Source organism: Solea solea, chromosome 12 (genome assembly GCF_958295425.1).
Source record: "Solea solea chromosome 12, fSolSol10.1, whole genome shotgun sequence".
In the NCBI taxonomy this organism is placed as follows: Eukaryota; Metazoa; Chordata; class Actinopteri; order Pleuronectiformes; family Soleidae; genus Solea; species Solea solea.
Window position 1 is genome coordinate 22,428,258 of NC_081145.1, and position 15,211 is coordinate 22,443,468.

A 15,211-nucleotide genomic window follows, 5' to 3' on the forward strand; every position below is an offset into this window, starting at 1 on the left:
ACACACACACACAGCAATGACAGTGCATAAAAATGGGTGACTTTGGTGACGACAGTGACTTTAGTCAAAATGTAATTTAATAAAAATGTGCACAAAGCAGGCAGCATGGTGAGACGTCAGTTAACTGATGTCGAGTGACTGCACTCACTGGTAAACACACACACACACACACACACAGACATAAGAATAAATATACACGTTTTAAATTGTGCTTTTTTTTGTTCTTTGGCTTTCTTTCCTGTTTGTTTTGTTCTTTTCTTCTGTCATGCTGTTTTTATTGAGAGCAGGAGGTCGTCCTGAACATCTGCAGCTCTCCACTCTTGAGAATAACACAAATCTGATCATCTGTGTCCCTTTTTTAGAAAAAGAAAACAAAAATCCATCCGACTGATTGTCTTCATCTGATAAAAACATGGCACAATAATTCACAAGAACAAAGATATTCCACGTTTGTGTTGATCCAACATGCTCCACTTTCAGAAGATGAGGTATAATCGCTAACACAGCCATCGTCCACTCGGTCGATCCCTTTTCCGCAGGTAAATCTGGGGAAAAGACCAAGTGATTATGTTATTAATGGCGTCACTCGTGCCATTTTGTATCAAAACATGAAATTACCTTAATAACCAATCCTGCCACCTTTTATCTGTTACTTTCTGAGAAGTATTAAAGGGAAAGTTTAGGTTTTTGAGACACAAAGGCTCCTCCAAACTGTTTTTTTTAATTACTGTACAACCACCTGATTGCATGACTTGTTGTTTTTTTCATTACCCCAGAATGAGTTCATATCAGGAGCAGGGTCAGGTCTACAGAGCTTGGGGGAGGCACTGGTAGTGGTTAGCACTGTTGCCTCACAGCAAGAACAAGTGCTGGGTTTGGGTCTGGGACCTTTTTGTGTGGAGTTTGCATGTTCTTCCTGTGTCTGCGTTGGTTTCCTCCACGCTCTAAAGTTTCCTCCCGGTATCAAAACATGCATGAATGTTATGCAATTTTGGTTGTATAATGACACCAAAGATCAATTCCTTTTCATTGGTGGTCTAAAGGGAAGATGCTACACAGATTCTCCAACACACTTGAAAGAGAGGGATGAGGTGAGGGATAATCAGCTGCAATGTGCAACTTCACCCATAAATATTGCTTTTATTTTATACAATGTACCTTTAACAGAACACCAATGTCAATGTGCCAGTACTGCAGTTAAAGAACATTTCACAAATTCAATCAAACAAATGGTTTATGTACGTGAACGCAATTCACTCCAAGGGCATAGCAAAAAAACAATGAAATGTTAAGTGTCGTTAAAACAGTATTAACTCTTATGTTGTGAGTAAATACTACGTCTCTCTCTCTCTCTCTCTGAACTGCCCAATGATTGGTCAAAGTCTATCCGAGCAGTAACCACAGTCTTTCGGAGGTGGAAAAATGTTGTCCTCTATGAAATTATTTATAAATAATGCCAAGTATGTGTTGCCTACCTTGGCTTTAAAGGCAGTGAAAAGGTTCAGCGTTCTGACCTGAAGTGAAAAGTGAAGGCTATGTCACATAAAAAGGGAACAAACCTGTGGGCTCAGTTGTGATGGAGCTGCTCTCTCATTTTGGCCGCGGCCTGCTCTCTCCTCTCACAGTGTCTCTTCAGCTCTCTGACCTCCTTTGGCAGCGTGCTGTTCCAGACCATCAGCACCGACTCCTCGTCTGAGGGCAGAGGCCAAAACACAAAACCTTAGACCAACACGGAGAGACAGACCCTCGCTGAGTGTCGGACACAACAACGGACGGTCGCACTCACCCAACGGACCCTTGTCATGTGGGTGTCTTCGGCCCAGAACCAGCACCACATTCTTCCAGTTGAGATTTTCTGTTCATGGAAGAAAACATTTTTTCCCACACGTGAGAGGAGTTCATGAAGAAAAGGTCCGCAAGGGACACGATGAGCATTTACAGATATAAAAAGGATCCGCGGAACAGGAAAAGGGACAAAAACAATCAAACTATGAAAGGAAAACAAAAGAATAAGGCAGCTGTTCAAACTGATTCAGCTTCCTTCCTTCTTATTTTCATCCACCCTCTTTCTCTCTCTCTCATCATAAGCTGCAACATTTATTCACTCCAAGGTCAAACTCCTCAACGTTAAAAGAAAGAAAGAAAGAGCTTTTTGTCTCTTCATCTTTCTCCTTGAAGTTAGTGACGGTGAAATCCTTTCGTTACCAGCCATCACGGCTGTGTGCAGTGACATTCGTCTCTCAGTCTCAGGGTTCTGACACTAAATCTTGAAGGCTTGACATTGCACGGTATGGTATTGTAAACACTGACATGGCTGGACAAATAAAGAACGACATCATAGCAACAAGAAACGTCCAGTTGTAGTCGGAAGATGTCATTTCCAAGGTAGGTGAAAGTTGGCGCAACCACACGAACCCCAGCAGCGCTAGTAGGAGAAGTAACTACAAATGAACCAATTACTAAATCAACCCACAGCTATTTTGCTCATCAATGAATCAGTTTGAGGGTTTTTATTCATAATTAAAAGAGGCTTTCTGACTTTTAAGCTTCTTAAATGAGAATATGTTCTGGTTTCTCTGCCTCATATAACAAAGAAATCCTTAAAACTAATTAATTCTGATTCAATCATGGTTTGATAGTTCATAATTTTTTAGATTTGAGGAAACACCAATTGATATTTTTCAGCATTTTCTGTTGTTCAATTAAACAATCAATCAAGAAAATAACTAACATATTCATTGATCGTATACTGTGTATATACCTCGTATATACCAGTGTATATAACAAGGTGAATAAAGTGAAGCGCTAATCAAGCAGTTACTAACCAATGAATGCAGAGGTGATGCAGCGGATGGAGTTGCAGCTGGGGCTGACGACCAGCAGCGTCTGGTGTTTGGAGAGCTCCAGCAGCAGCAGGTAGCCCCCTCTAGTGCCGATCCACAGAGTCGCAGCGCTCTGCACCAGCAGGGTCTTCACCGAGGCCCAGGAGGGAGCTGCCTCTGCCGCCTGGTCTGCCTCGCTGCCCGTTCTGCCTCTGCAGCCAGGGTCATGTCTGCGGGGGGAGAGCCGTATATTAGCACACTGCAGCTACAGCTGCTGCAGACTCATGTATAGCTGTCACATACATGGTGTATATAAATGGCGGTACACAAACTATCTTGAGTGGAAAATGTGTGCACCTGTGCCAACGAATAATCCACAAGGCTGCACCTCCACTTATGAAGACATTTGTTTATCAAGGTCTGCTTCTGAGAGAGAGAGAGAGAGACTGTAGCGTCCCTTAATGCTATGGCACAATCAGCCAACTCTTTCAGGAACCATCAAAGAATAAAATAAGCTTCATGAAAACCTGGCAACCTGCACAGATTTTCATTCTTTCTTTCAAGAAGTGGAAAAAAAAACCTTGGTACCTGTTTTACTACCTCGACTAAGACAATAACGACGACGAAAAAAAAAAAAAAAAACTATATATCGCACTTATGACTAGCACTTCATAGTTTGATTTACTTGAAGCTCTTACTTACTTCTAGCTCTTATTTGTACCCAAATGTTTAAATGCACTTATTGTAAGTCGCTTTGGATAAAAGCGTCTGCTAAATGACATGTAATGTAATGTAATGTAATGTTTTTATAACTCTGGATACATGTATTTTTAAAAGGTATATGTGCATATGTGTGCATGTGCATTTAAAAATTACATTTTCTGGTATAAAAACTGGACCTTGTCAGGACCAGTAATCCCTATAACCTGGTCCTAACAAGGCAGAAGCTGATTTCTGAGGAACTGCTTAAGTGTAGGACTAAGACATGATAGCAGGTTGATCCACGTATGCTTATTTACGTGGTAGGTGGAATAAGCATCTTACATTTAACTTTTTTAAGTTAAAGCTTTTGTTTGCACATTCATTTTTGGCTGGATCCTGTGCACTCCTTTCTCAATGAGAGACCATTCACTCTCTTTTCCATAATAGTCCTCATTTAATATCTCACGCCACACTGTGTCTGTGTAACACTGTATCATTTAAAATGGCGTTTCGGGGGGTGTACCTGACTATCTGAGCACAGTTGATGCACTCCACCATCCTCTCGCTCCTCTTGTCCCAAACCTCCACTGTCGTCGTCCCGGCTTTGCTCAGGTACACGTACTTGTCCACAGCCATCCGAGACACACACGCCTCGGCACCCAGTGACTGCTGCTGCCTGGAAAAGTTCACACACACACACACATACACATCCTGATTGCCTGGCCTTCCAGTGATTCTACAACTACAATTCTGCTATAATTATAATTCAGGAAAAACACACTTCAGCCACTTGTGGCTTTATCAGCTTCTTCTCACCGAATGGTTGTAAGCTGCTCATGCTCCCACACCAAAGTCCATTGGGAAAATCTGTGTTTTCTAGCTCACTGGGACACAGCAGTGTGATTTGGTAAGTTTGTGTCACTTATATAAACCCATATGGTGGATTTCAAGCACCAAAGACACATTTGAACTAAGTGATGGCGGCAGCAGTGGATTAACAACTCCCATGTGTTGTTAAATCACACATTTTCTCTATGGACTTTGGTGAAGGTTGACGAGTGGTTGATATAAAGCCAAACTTCTTCTAACAATGAGATAAGTTGGCAAACATAATCCTAAAATATCATCCATTTAAGGTAATGGAGGTTTTAAGCAAGGATCCGTGTCTGAGGCTGGTGTCAGTTCCTCGCTATCACTTTAGGGAAAATTGATCAGTGAGTCAGAACATTTTTTTCCCATCTCCCCATGTGACCTTTAAAGATGAAGAATTGATGGTTCCACTGCACCCTCACTAAACATGACGCGGACTCACTGGAGGAAGAAGTTGGGTCTTGTGTCGATGGTCTTGCTGACATCGTAGTCGGCTGCAAACGAGAGGATCTTGGTCCCGCAGGCGGCCCACACGGACCTGCTGTCAAGGGAATGCACCGACTGCCCCAGACACATGACAGGCGTGTTGACGTTTCCAATCAAGACCGTTTTAACCGGCGGCCCGTTCTCCTGCTGCGAGGAAGGAAGAGGAAGAGAACCAACAAACTGCTTACAGGCGTACAGTAATGGGCGTTACTCCTAAAAACACTGGATCTATTATTTACCTTGAGAACAGAGTCTTCATATATAGTGAGAACTCCATTGGCTGTTCCAACCAATAAGTAGCTCTTTCTTTGGCTGAAATTATATAAAAATGAAAGTAACAATCTTAATGTGTGACCTTTTCATTCAACAAGAACAATCCAACGAATGTCCCCACACACACTTGCAGATACGTACCTCCGACAGGGGTACACGTGAAAGTACAGCGAGGTGACCGCATCTGTGACACTCTGCAGGTAGTGCCACGTCAAAGCGTCCTCAGCGCTGATGACCACCAAGGAGCCGGACTGTGTACCCGCCACCAGCCAATCACAGGCCTCGTTTGGGATTTGCACCATCGCGAGACACAGGACAGGACTGGAGTCGATCTCCTGTGGTAGAAAGACAATTTGTTTTTTTGTTTTACAAAACCATAAAATATACAAAAGGTAAGGTGAAGGATAACAGCGCTGTCCACACCTGTGTAGTGACTGTGTTGGTGTTGAGGTCCATAACTGTGATGGAACCCACTCTCTGGCTGCTGCTGCCTCCTCCCAGCCAGATTCTTTGGCCGCTGGACGAGGTCACGGCGAGGCACTCTGCACTGAATGCAGGGGGAAGCACCAACTCCTTCATCAGACACAGCATTTCGCCTGAATTCAGCCTGTCAAACACCTGCACACGCCACAGGGAGGACAGGACATGTTTTATGTCACTCTCGGGAAATAAAAAGCTTTGGCCCTGAAATCATCACAACACAAAAGTGCACTCCTGCCTTCCTCCCTCTAGAGGGAGCTCCACTACTGCACAGACAGTGATCGGGTTCTAACCTGAGCAGATGTGGGTCGATCCTGTGGATTTCCTCTCATGCAGTCCTTCATCAGTGTCTGGAATCCCAGCCAAGGTGAGCAACCGTAGTGTTTCACTGGATCTGCGCATAAGACAGGGGATTTAATGATGAAGTAATGATGATTTTTTTTTGTGCTCACAAACAGGAATGACGTACATGTGTATTTGCATATAGCATGAGGTGAGATCCAATCTACAGAGGTCACAAGAGACGCAGCTTGTGGTCTGGAGCTCTCGGACTCGCACACACATAAAACAGCACAACAGTGGCTCACCTGGCAGTTTTCCTTGCACTGCGATTTCGTCAAACTCACTGGGGAATTTCATGCCGTCAGAGATGCGCTGGCCACAGGTCAGGAGGTCGTACAGCAGGAGGCCGTATGAGAACACATCAGCCTGATGGTTGTAGATCACATTGCCTCGGGCAACCTCTGGTGCTCGGAATCCTGTGTGATACACAGCGCTCATAATCGTGGGGAGCTTTTTTGACCTACTGAACAGCTGACCTATATTCTGCAGATGTTGCTTAAGGGCGATGACTTTAGATCTAATATGGATCTTTAAGGACAGAGGAGAGATGTCTGACCTGGTGTTCCCTCTGAGCTTCTCACTCCCATGCTGCAGCAGTACTGAGCAATGCCGTAGTCTGTGATCTTGGCAATTACGTCGGAATCGGTCTTCAGGTTGAACAGAAGCACGTTGTGGGGCTTCAGATCCCGGTAGATGATCATGGAGGCGTGAAGGTACCTGATCACATCAATGAAACATGGCCAAAAAGAACAGTGCATGTAAATAAGTCAGCAACGTCGGAGGGTTGCTGAGCTATACATAACATTTCTTGTCATGTGAATTGAGTTTGTCTCCCGGGTTAGGGCCAAGTATTGTAAGACTTTGGTGATGTAATACATATCCACATACAGGGGTGAAAATAATATCGCAATAATTTAGAGTCATCCATAACTTCCTACCTAAGTCCGTCAGCCACATGCAGTGCGATCCTATGCTGGAGTTTTCGCGTGAGGCTGCCATTGTTATGTTCAAACAGAGAGTCCAGCGAACCGTGTAGAGCCAGCTCCATCACCAAGACCTGAGGAGCTGAGCCGGCTGCCAGCAAAGACACCAAGCTGGGGTGACATAGGCGACCCAACACCACCAACTCCTGAGAAAAGAAAACAAGGAATTGAAAAAAGACAATTATCAATGATCCTAAACCAAAATAATTGGGATTCATGACACTAATTCTGTGTCAAACACGTTAAAAATCACTTAACTTTATATAGACACTTGTACACAGCTTTAAAAAGCTTACAAATACACAGAAAACTGACGTAAAAATTATTTGCTGTATGTTATCAAAGAAACGAAACAAATAACAGTGTTTTTGGCACAGAGTCTTGAATCAGATGGTTGCATTTTGTAGTGTTAGTGCAACTGCTAAGACAATGAGCATACGGTCCGACGCCCATCAGTAGATTATTGATACATAGACACACTTTATCGGGAAATCTTGTATCCATTTTGTTTAATTATCACGTCATTATTCCACAATCCTACAAGGAAAAGACAAGGCAGTGGATGAATCGATAATATCTCAGTGACATACTGAGGTTCTTTAGTACAGTACGCTGTCCAGAACACAGGAAAAACATAGAAATGGTCGGTGGCACCTGTCTGAGGAGTCTGTAGATGTAAAGTTCAGATGCGTGCTTGTTGAATAGCTTCACAGCCACCTCTTCATTTTTGTAGACACCTCGATAGACGGTTCCAAAGCCGCCGTTCCCTGCAGCCAAATGTATGTAAGCATTCACGTCGCCGTCATTTGACTCGTTCACTGCGTTAACATGAACATACGGTAATGATGTATATAAATAAAAGCTTTACCCAGTTGGTTTTCCTTTGACAGGTCCACGTCGAGCTCTTCACTGTCCAGTATTGTTCTTGCCGGTTGATCACTGAGCACCAGGTCAGGGGCGATCTGTGAGATGGGCAGCGTGCAACGCGGATCCTCTGAATCCACCAGCAGGAAATCTATGATCCATAATAAAATCAAATCATGAAAAACATGACAAGGAAAAGCCGAACAGGTGTAAACAATGGGTATTTATGCCGTCAGATAGCCCTTTCCTTTGATACTACAGAACATATGAATAATAGGTCTTTATACATCCTGATCATTTTAACAGATGAATCTGAGCAGTTGTCACAGGCCTACTTGCGATGTAACTGGTTAATTAACATTAATTCTTCAGTGTGATTCACACACCGTTATCAAAACAGGTGAAGAGGTTCTCCAGCAGGATCTTGCTCCACTCCTGGCCATCCTCAAAGCTGTACAGAGCCCACTTCTTGAGCAGAGCCTCACCACTGCCATGCATGTCCATATTGAGCAGGTCGGGAGACCATTCCTCCAGCAGAGAGTCAATGTGGTCCACAACCTGACCCAGCAACACCCGACCTGTGAGAGCAGAGATAACGGGTTGTTATCTGACGGGGACTGACAGCGATTTATCAACATGGACACATCTGTGATCTGTGCATTTATAGATCCAAAGAAATACACCACAATCAAAGTATTAGAAGAGATTTTCAGTGGAAATCTTATTTATAAATTGAATGGTTTAAAAACATTTGACAGCACCTTTGCGTGAAGAGGGCACGGTTATTCTGACAAAGCTGGAGGGGTTTCCCTTCTCAGAGGCAGCTTCCACCAGACAGTACGCCTCGGGAGACCAGCTCAAGTAAATGCCTCTCCTCCAGTAGATCCGGTTAGGTCGCATTGCTTTCTCTGGACAGCAAAGCAAGTGAGATCGTTTTGTTAATAAACTGATGTTTATTACAAAAGGACGAGTGCTGATCAAACACCGATACTGAGGTCCTTTTACCTTTTCCACACAGCAAGTATGGAGAAACCTCCAGTAGGCGGCTGATTAGCCGAGACCAGAAATCCATGGGGAAGTACGGCATCTCGTAAAGGCGCACAATGACCTCTGAGTTCTCACTGTGAGGCAGCTCTATTACCGGTCGGTGTTTAGACAAACTAAAAAAAAAGAAACACAGATAGAAAAGGTAAGAGACGTTTAACAATAAAATGTAAAATGTTCAGTTTTCTGCACCGACACCAAAGAGGAATAATGTCTGTAGCTCATAAAATCACACATCAACTATCACTTGACACACACACACAATAGAGATGGGAGATGAAAACATACTTGCTGGGTACCAGCAGCTGGTCCTCGCCAAACGGCAGCGCTATCTGGAACTTTTCCAGCAGCTTGAAGAACTGCATCTGTTGGCTCTTTGGGAAACACTTGGTCTCGAATAAAAACCTTTCCACTTCTGAGCGCTGAGCGACCCCTTTAGGATGCTCCCAAACGCCACAGCTCTTAAATGTCAGCTTCTGCGCCGAGACGAGGCAAAACACAGACTTCAGTTTCTCTGCAACAAGCATGCGTCTGAATTTATTTCTCTGCTGTTTGCGGCTGATGTCTTGCTGCTTGTATATAACACAGCCGGTCTCTGGTAAAGTGGCCTTGGGTACATAAAAGGGACCTATTATATTAGTGTTGTTACATCGTACCTGGGAGATGATGTTGCACAGCCATTGTGGGTCAATAAAATAGAGCTCCTGAAGCTGAAGTGCAGGATCGTCAAAATGCAGTAAAACCCCTGCAGAGACAGAAATGAGACAGCGTATTTACGGCTGCACCAAAGAGGTGATCATTTAGAACAACATTTTACAACATATTACAGATAAAATGATTATTTTAAATGTTGGTTTATTCTGGAATCACATCAATACTGTCAAAAATTGGGAACTTAATAGTTGTGATGATCCATGTCGTACATGTGGTTTGGGTAGGCAGGATTTTTACAGGTATTTATAAACGTCATGGACACTTTTGTAAAAGGATAAAGGTTCTAACCCAAGACAGCCAAAAAAAGCTAAGTTATATCATGACAATAATTTTGAAAAGTTAACTAATGCAGAATGGGAAAAAACTGTTGGATATTGAATTATTTGAGGTCATGTTTTTGAGTGTATGCAAAATTCAGGTGTTCTCCAGCAACTCCCGGATCTGGATCTGCTAGAAAACATTATTTGGTTCTTTATTAGTCAAACACAGACATCAAAACAAACTGGGACTCAGTTATGTTACTGGAGGGAATGTGGAGAGTCATAGAAGACCAAAATTGCTGATGTAGATCAAACTAATTGAAGGTGCGTGTGATGCCCACACTGACCGGCTTCACTGAGGAAGTGCACTGCATGTGGCAGCTCAGCTTCCTCCAGCTGCAGCTGACTCTCGTGGATGAGCTGCAGCAGCTCCTGGTGCTTGATGATGGGGAACTTGGGCGGAACCCTGGTCCTCTCCAGGAGGATCTGGCGCTCCAGTTCCACGTAGCTGTCTGGAACCAGCTGGCCCATTACATGCTGACCCTGAATCTGTGAGGAGAGTCGAGCATGAGGCCGGAGGAGAAAGTAAGGCAAGAAAGCGTTTCAACGTTGACTTGAGTCCCTTTACCTTGTAGCTGGTGGCCTCTCTGATAATAGCCTTCCGCAGTCGGGTCATGGCGTCCAAGTCCTCGCAGATGGAGACCATGTGATAGTCAGCGATGGCAGGGAAACCCTGGTGGTTCAGCAGCTCCTTTCTGATCTTGCTCAGGCAGTCCTGAAGCTGCAGCTCGTCACTCATGTCTTTGTGAGTCCCCACCAAGATAACCGGGGAGAGTGGAGCTACTGCCTGAAGTTACACAGTTACACAGTTAAGTATTTCTCAAACTATACTTAATGTTATTATTAAATAGTTTCCATATTTGGTCCGGTTCTCAGTTTCCTCCCACATGTCCAAAAGCATGCAGAGGTTAATTGGACACTCTCAATTGCCTATTATGCTCTATATGCTGGCCCTGCGATGGAGTGCAAAAGGTTTGACCCAACCTTTTGCCCTGTGTCAGCTGGGATTGGCACCAGGAATGAATGAATGAATGAATGAATGAATGAATGAATGTCCAATGTCTTTCTACGGGAAACATCCCATTATTGTGACGTTTACTCCATCAAATCCATTCAGATCATATTTGGGATCGAACTTCAAGAAATTCCATCCAGATCAAAATCAAACAATAATTTTGAACTTTGACATTTGACCAACACATTCTAATTAGTTCACTTAAAGGTCTAAATTAACCTTTATAACAAATGTTGTTCTCTAAAGACTTTCTTGAAACATTGTTTTCAGAAAAATGGGTTAGATGAAAATACAACCAAAATGATTATGTTGTCCCTAGCTGTCACTAAGCATACAGTAGAGGCAAAAAAAATACAGAATATTAACTTCTACCATTGCAATTTAAACCATATAGATGCAAACAGTGACATACTTTGCACAACAGGACCAAGACATCGCACTTCAAAACAAACCATAACATTTTCATGATAAGAACTTGCATATCAAGGCGAGATGAATCACTTACTTTAATATTGAAGAGCCAGGGTTTGAGGGCGTCCACTCCACTGGCTCCTTTGCTGAGGTCGTAAACCATTAGATAAAGAGCTCGAGAAGTCATGAAGTGAGGGTGAGAGCCACTGAACTCTTCTCCACCTGCATAACGAAGCAGAGAGAGACAGTGCTGTGTTCATATGCTCAACACCCAACACTCAATACCCACAATTAACTACAACTTTGGCCCTAGTGGAGCAGGTGCCTCCCCTGTGCGCTTCTACTGTCTTTCAGCTATTGAGGTAAAAATCCATCTTCATGTGCCAAGTTCTGGATGAATTCATGCCAATATGAGATGACAGTTAATGTACAGTAGGTGTCAGTGATCCCTGAAGTGTTACACAATGTCACACTGATTGAACTGATAGAGGACAGAAGGAGTGGTGGAGATGTGTATAGATGTTGGAGAGGAAAGATCCTCAGCACACATGGTGGTGCCACAAGCAGCAACTTAAGGTATAGCCTGATTAGGAAGAGACACACTGTTTGTGTACCATTTTTCTACGCTGGAACTTGTGTATATCTGGGTCTCTATGATTGATTAATCCAGTTTTGAAATGTTGAAAATGGCCAACCTGGGAAGTCCCAGACGTTCAGCACCATTCTCTCCTTTTCCCGTTCCCTGATGGCCCAGTCCCTGACGTCAATACCAACGGTGGTCCTCTTGGAGTTCGCCTGGGAGCGCTTCTGTTTCATCAGCTGCTGAATCAGGGTGGTCTTTCCGCTGCCAGCATTCCCCACCACAATGAGCTTCATTCGAGAGTATGGCACAGCCTTCTTCAGGCGCTGCTGCAGGAACCTGCGAGGGAGGGAGGGAGGGAGGGATGGAGGGAGGGAGAGAGTTACTGCTTTTTTCACCAAATTTCTAAATGTCAAGAATGAGCTTTTATTATTAATATGCATATGTACAAAAACAGGGCAGCATGGTGCCTCACAGGAGGAGGGTTCTTGGTTTGAATTCCAGTGCCATATTCTTGCAATGTGCAAAGTTGCTCCAGACATTCTCCTGCCAGCTCTCTATTCTGATCTCCAAATGATGCCGTGTAAAAAAAGCAATCCTGCCTCCTGGGTGATCAAACCAGGCACCACAAAAGGTGCTAAATAACTCGCAAAATTGACTCGCAAAGTGGTACAGATGATGGATTTCAGGTTTGTTAAGTGCCTGACCTGATAATGTCTTTGGTCTTGCTGCCAATGAGTTTGAGATCCAGCTGGAGTCCAAGGCCTTCCAGCGGCAGGTCCCACAGTCTGCTTAGTTTTCCCATCTCGTTGGGGAAGGAACGCAGGTTAGCATTACGGCTCACATCTAGGGAGGTAAGGCCTTCCAGCAGGCCAATATCAGGAGGAATCTGCGAATGACCAAACCGTCAAAGGCAAGAACATGGAAATCATACTCGTAAGTGAGTTTATTTTCTTAATAACTGTTTTCAATGGTCCTATACCTCGCTGAGCTTGTTGTCACTCAGGTGGAGTTTCTCCAGTCGCGTCCATTTGTGGATCGGTCCGCTGAGATCCAGAGCTGTGATGCAGTTCTGACTGAACATCAGCTCTTTGAGGTTGCTGGACGCCCACAATCCTGGACCGGGAAGGACAGCTATCTGGTTGGTCCTCATGTCCACTGACCTCAAGCTGGACAAGTACAGAAAATCTCAACAACACTGTTACAGACATTTAACACCAAATGGATGCAAGAAACATAGCAAAGAATCATATTTACATTGGAAGATCAAGTATTGCCTCAGAGACATAGGTGAAGTTGTTGCTGGCTAGCTTCAGCGTCATGATCTTGGACGGCAGATGTGACAGGTAACCTGAAGCAGAAGAGTAACACAACATCACACGAAGCCCCTTCTTCAGGTTTGACCTGATTTTTAAGGTATGTATGAAAAAACAGTCATTAGCCATTTTCAGACATTAACTCCAGAAAACGTTGGAGATTGCGATCAAATGTGCGGCGGGAGACTGGATCTGGGTTAGAAGCATTTACAACATCAGGTGAGTTTTTCCTGCTGTGTTCTTGCAAGGTCAATTGAAGATCTTATATGCAAATAATAGGACTCACAAATTTTGTTCATGAAGCCATTGAAGGTTTCCAGTTTGGGGCAGCCCATCAGGAAGTCAGGAGAAATATTATCCACGTTGTTCCTGCTCACGTCGAGCAGCTTGATTTCTGGCAGCTGGAGCGGTGTGCACAACTCGCTAATACTGTTCCTGGAAATGGGAAAAGAGAAAACGATTGTTCTGCCGTTAAACATGTGCATTCATGAGCTGGTCATGAAATAAAACGGTTAGGGCTTTGCTGAAAAACATGACAAAGACATAAAGATACAGAGCAAATTAAAACTGTGACCATATGGAAGGAGACAGGGAGGGATAGTGTGGATGTGTGAATTATGACAGTGGTTACCAGGGAGACAGTTGGGGTTACTTCACTGCCAGCAAAATCAGACTAAATCAGATTTTCAACACTCCACAAAAGGCTGAACTGTCATTGATTTATCTTGTCTTTTCCAATGACAAACAAACAGCAAAGTCCATAAAGAAAAATCTAAAATTTGTTTTTCTGAAATCTGTTGAGAGTGTCCGTGTGAGAGGCGGACACAGCAGTCAGTTCCGGTTCCGAGCCTCATTTTCACAACCCTTAAGTGCACAATAGAAGTCATTAAATAGGCCATTTCCCTGTATCCAGTGGAGAAATGCCTGGGTTCCTCATATTAATCGTTCAAATTCAGATTCCTTAATTTTCCACATTTCCGTCGCTGTGTTATTTTCATAGTGATTTTATTTGTTCTACAGAACTTCTCTCTTCCCTATAATAGGATATCTTCCCAGCAGCCTACCCTTCAATCAACAGCTCCTCTAGCTGACTCAAGGCGTGGCCCAGCTCGTAAGGAAACATGGTGATTTTGTTGAAGGACAAGTTGAGCTGTCGTAGTGACCGGCAGGTGACAGTGGGGTCGACGGTCAGAAGGGGTCCCACACAGTTCCGAGAGATGTTCAACATCCCCAGAGAGGGCAAGGTCAGCAACTCCATCGGCAGCGTCTGGAGCTGGTTGCCCTGCAGGTCCAGTCGAGTCAAACTGTTCAAACTCTGGAGAAAAAAAAAAGAAATCAACATCAGAACACTGCACATTTGGTTTTGTCATTTGCTTTGAGAAATCAGCACAGATCAGATACATCACCTGGCAAAGAGCTGGAGGAAACTCCAGCAGACTGTTGTGGCTCAAGTCAAGTCGGAGGAGGTGCCCGAGCTGCTCCTGCACTAAGCCATTGTCCATCAGACAAGACAGAGTGTCCAACTCATTCCCCGACAAGTCCAGCAGGCGGATCCTCTCCCTCTCTTTGGTTAAAGAGGCAAAGTTTTCACTAGATCCCAGTACTGTGGAAGAGGCAAATCATTGGATGAAATTGACATGAGGCGCCAGAGTATCAATAATCCCCTTTCGAGAGTAAGGATGACATGTTGTTGTCTCCCAACTTCAATTTAGTATGTCTTGTACACCAAAATCAGCAGATATCTGGTTGTATCACTAAACCCCCCTTCAAAATAAGATGACTGACTTGCAGAAGAATGATAGGTGCAGAATCAGCAACTAGACTGCCAAATTAAACTAATAAATGGACAAAATACACCATTCACCCCAGTGTCTGCTGATCAAAGCTGGAGCTGCTGAAATCGTCTATCATGAAGTCTTTTGACCCTGGAGTAAATGTCGACTGTATCTATTGCAGACAAAAGTTTTTTGTTTCAGTAATAGAAGACCT

The 15,211-nt window shown here is 43.8% G+C and overlaps 1 protein-coding gene across 1 annotated transcript in view; it reads right to left on the reverse strand.

Annotated features, from left to right (window-relative positions):
* Window positions 1-1,559: 1,559 nt before the first annotated feature.
* lrrk2 (leucine-rich repeat kinase 2) overlaps window positions 1,560-15,211 on the reverse strand; it is a 30,006-nt gene continuing 16,354 nt past the window's right edge. The window contains exons 23-51 of the mRNA XM_058644726.1: window positions 14,629-14,825; window positions 14,287-14,537; window positions 13,509-13,657; window positions 13,164-13,257; window positions 12,889-13,075; window positions 12,614-12,795; window positions 12,022-12,245; window positions 11,421-11,548; window positions 10,469-10,687; window positions 10,188-10,389; window positions 9,523-9,611; window positions 9,155-9,342; window positions 8,828-8,982; window positions 8,584-8,730; window positions 8,209-8,400; window positions 7,827-7,973; window positions 7,613-7,725; window positions 6,914-7,104; window positions 6,532-6,692; window positions 6,221-6,391; window positions 5,927-6,027; window positions 5,577-5,771; window positions 5,295-5,488; window positions 5,120-5,192; window positions 4,837-5,027; window positions 4,048-4,200; window positions 2,826-3,052; window positions 1,787-1,855; window positions 1,560-1,692 (exon numbers count right to left, since the gene is read on the reverse strand). Of these exons, the coding sequence (XP_058500709.1) occupies window positions 1,568-1,692; window positions 1,787-1,855; window positions 2,826-3,052; window positions 4,048-4,200; window positions 4,837-5,027; window positions 5,120-5,192; window positions 5,295-5,488; window positions 5,577-5,771; window positions 5,927-6,027; window positions 6,221-6,391; window positions 6,532-6,692; window positions 6,914-7,104; window positions 7,613-7,725; window positions 7,827-7,973; window positions 8,209-8,400; window positions 8,584-8,730; window positions 8,828-8,982; window positions 9,155-9,342; window positions 9,523-9,611; window positions 10,188-10,389; window positions 10,469-10,687; window positions 11,421-11,548; window positions 12,022-12,245; window positions 12,614-12,795; window positions 12,889-13,075; window positions 13,164-13,257; window positions 13,509-13,657; window positions 14,287-14,537; window positions 14,629-14,825 (4,715 nt within the window). The 3' untranslated portion in view covers window positions 1,560-1,567. The remainder of the gene's footprint in view (window positions 1,693-1,786; window positions 1,856-2,825; window positions 3,053-4,047; window positions 4,201-4,836; window positions 5,028-5,119; window positions 5,193-5,294; window positions 5,489-5,576; window positions 5,772-5,926; window positions 6,028-6,220; window positions 6,392-6,531; window positions 6,693-6,913; window positions 7,105-7,612; window positions 7,726-7,826; window positions 7,974-8,208; window positions 8,401-8,583; window positions 8,731-8,827; window positions 8,983-9,154; window positions 9,343-9,522; window positions 9,612-10,187; window positions 10,390-10,468; window positions 10,688-11,420; window positions 11,549-12,021; window positions 12,246-12,613; window positions 12,796-12,888; window positions 13,076-13,163; window positions 13,258-13,508; window positions 13,658-14,286; window positions 14,538-14,628; window positions 14,826-15,211) is intronic.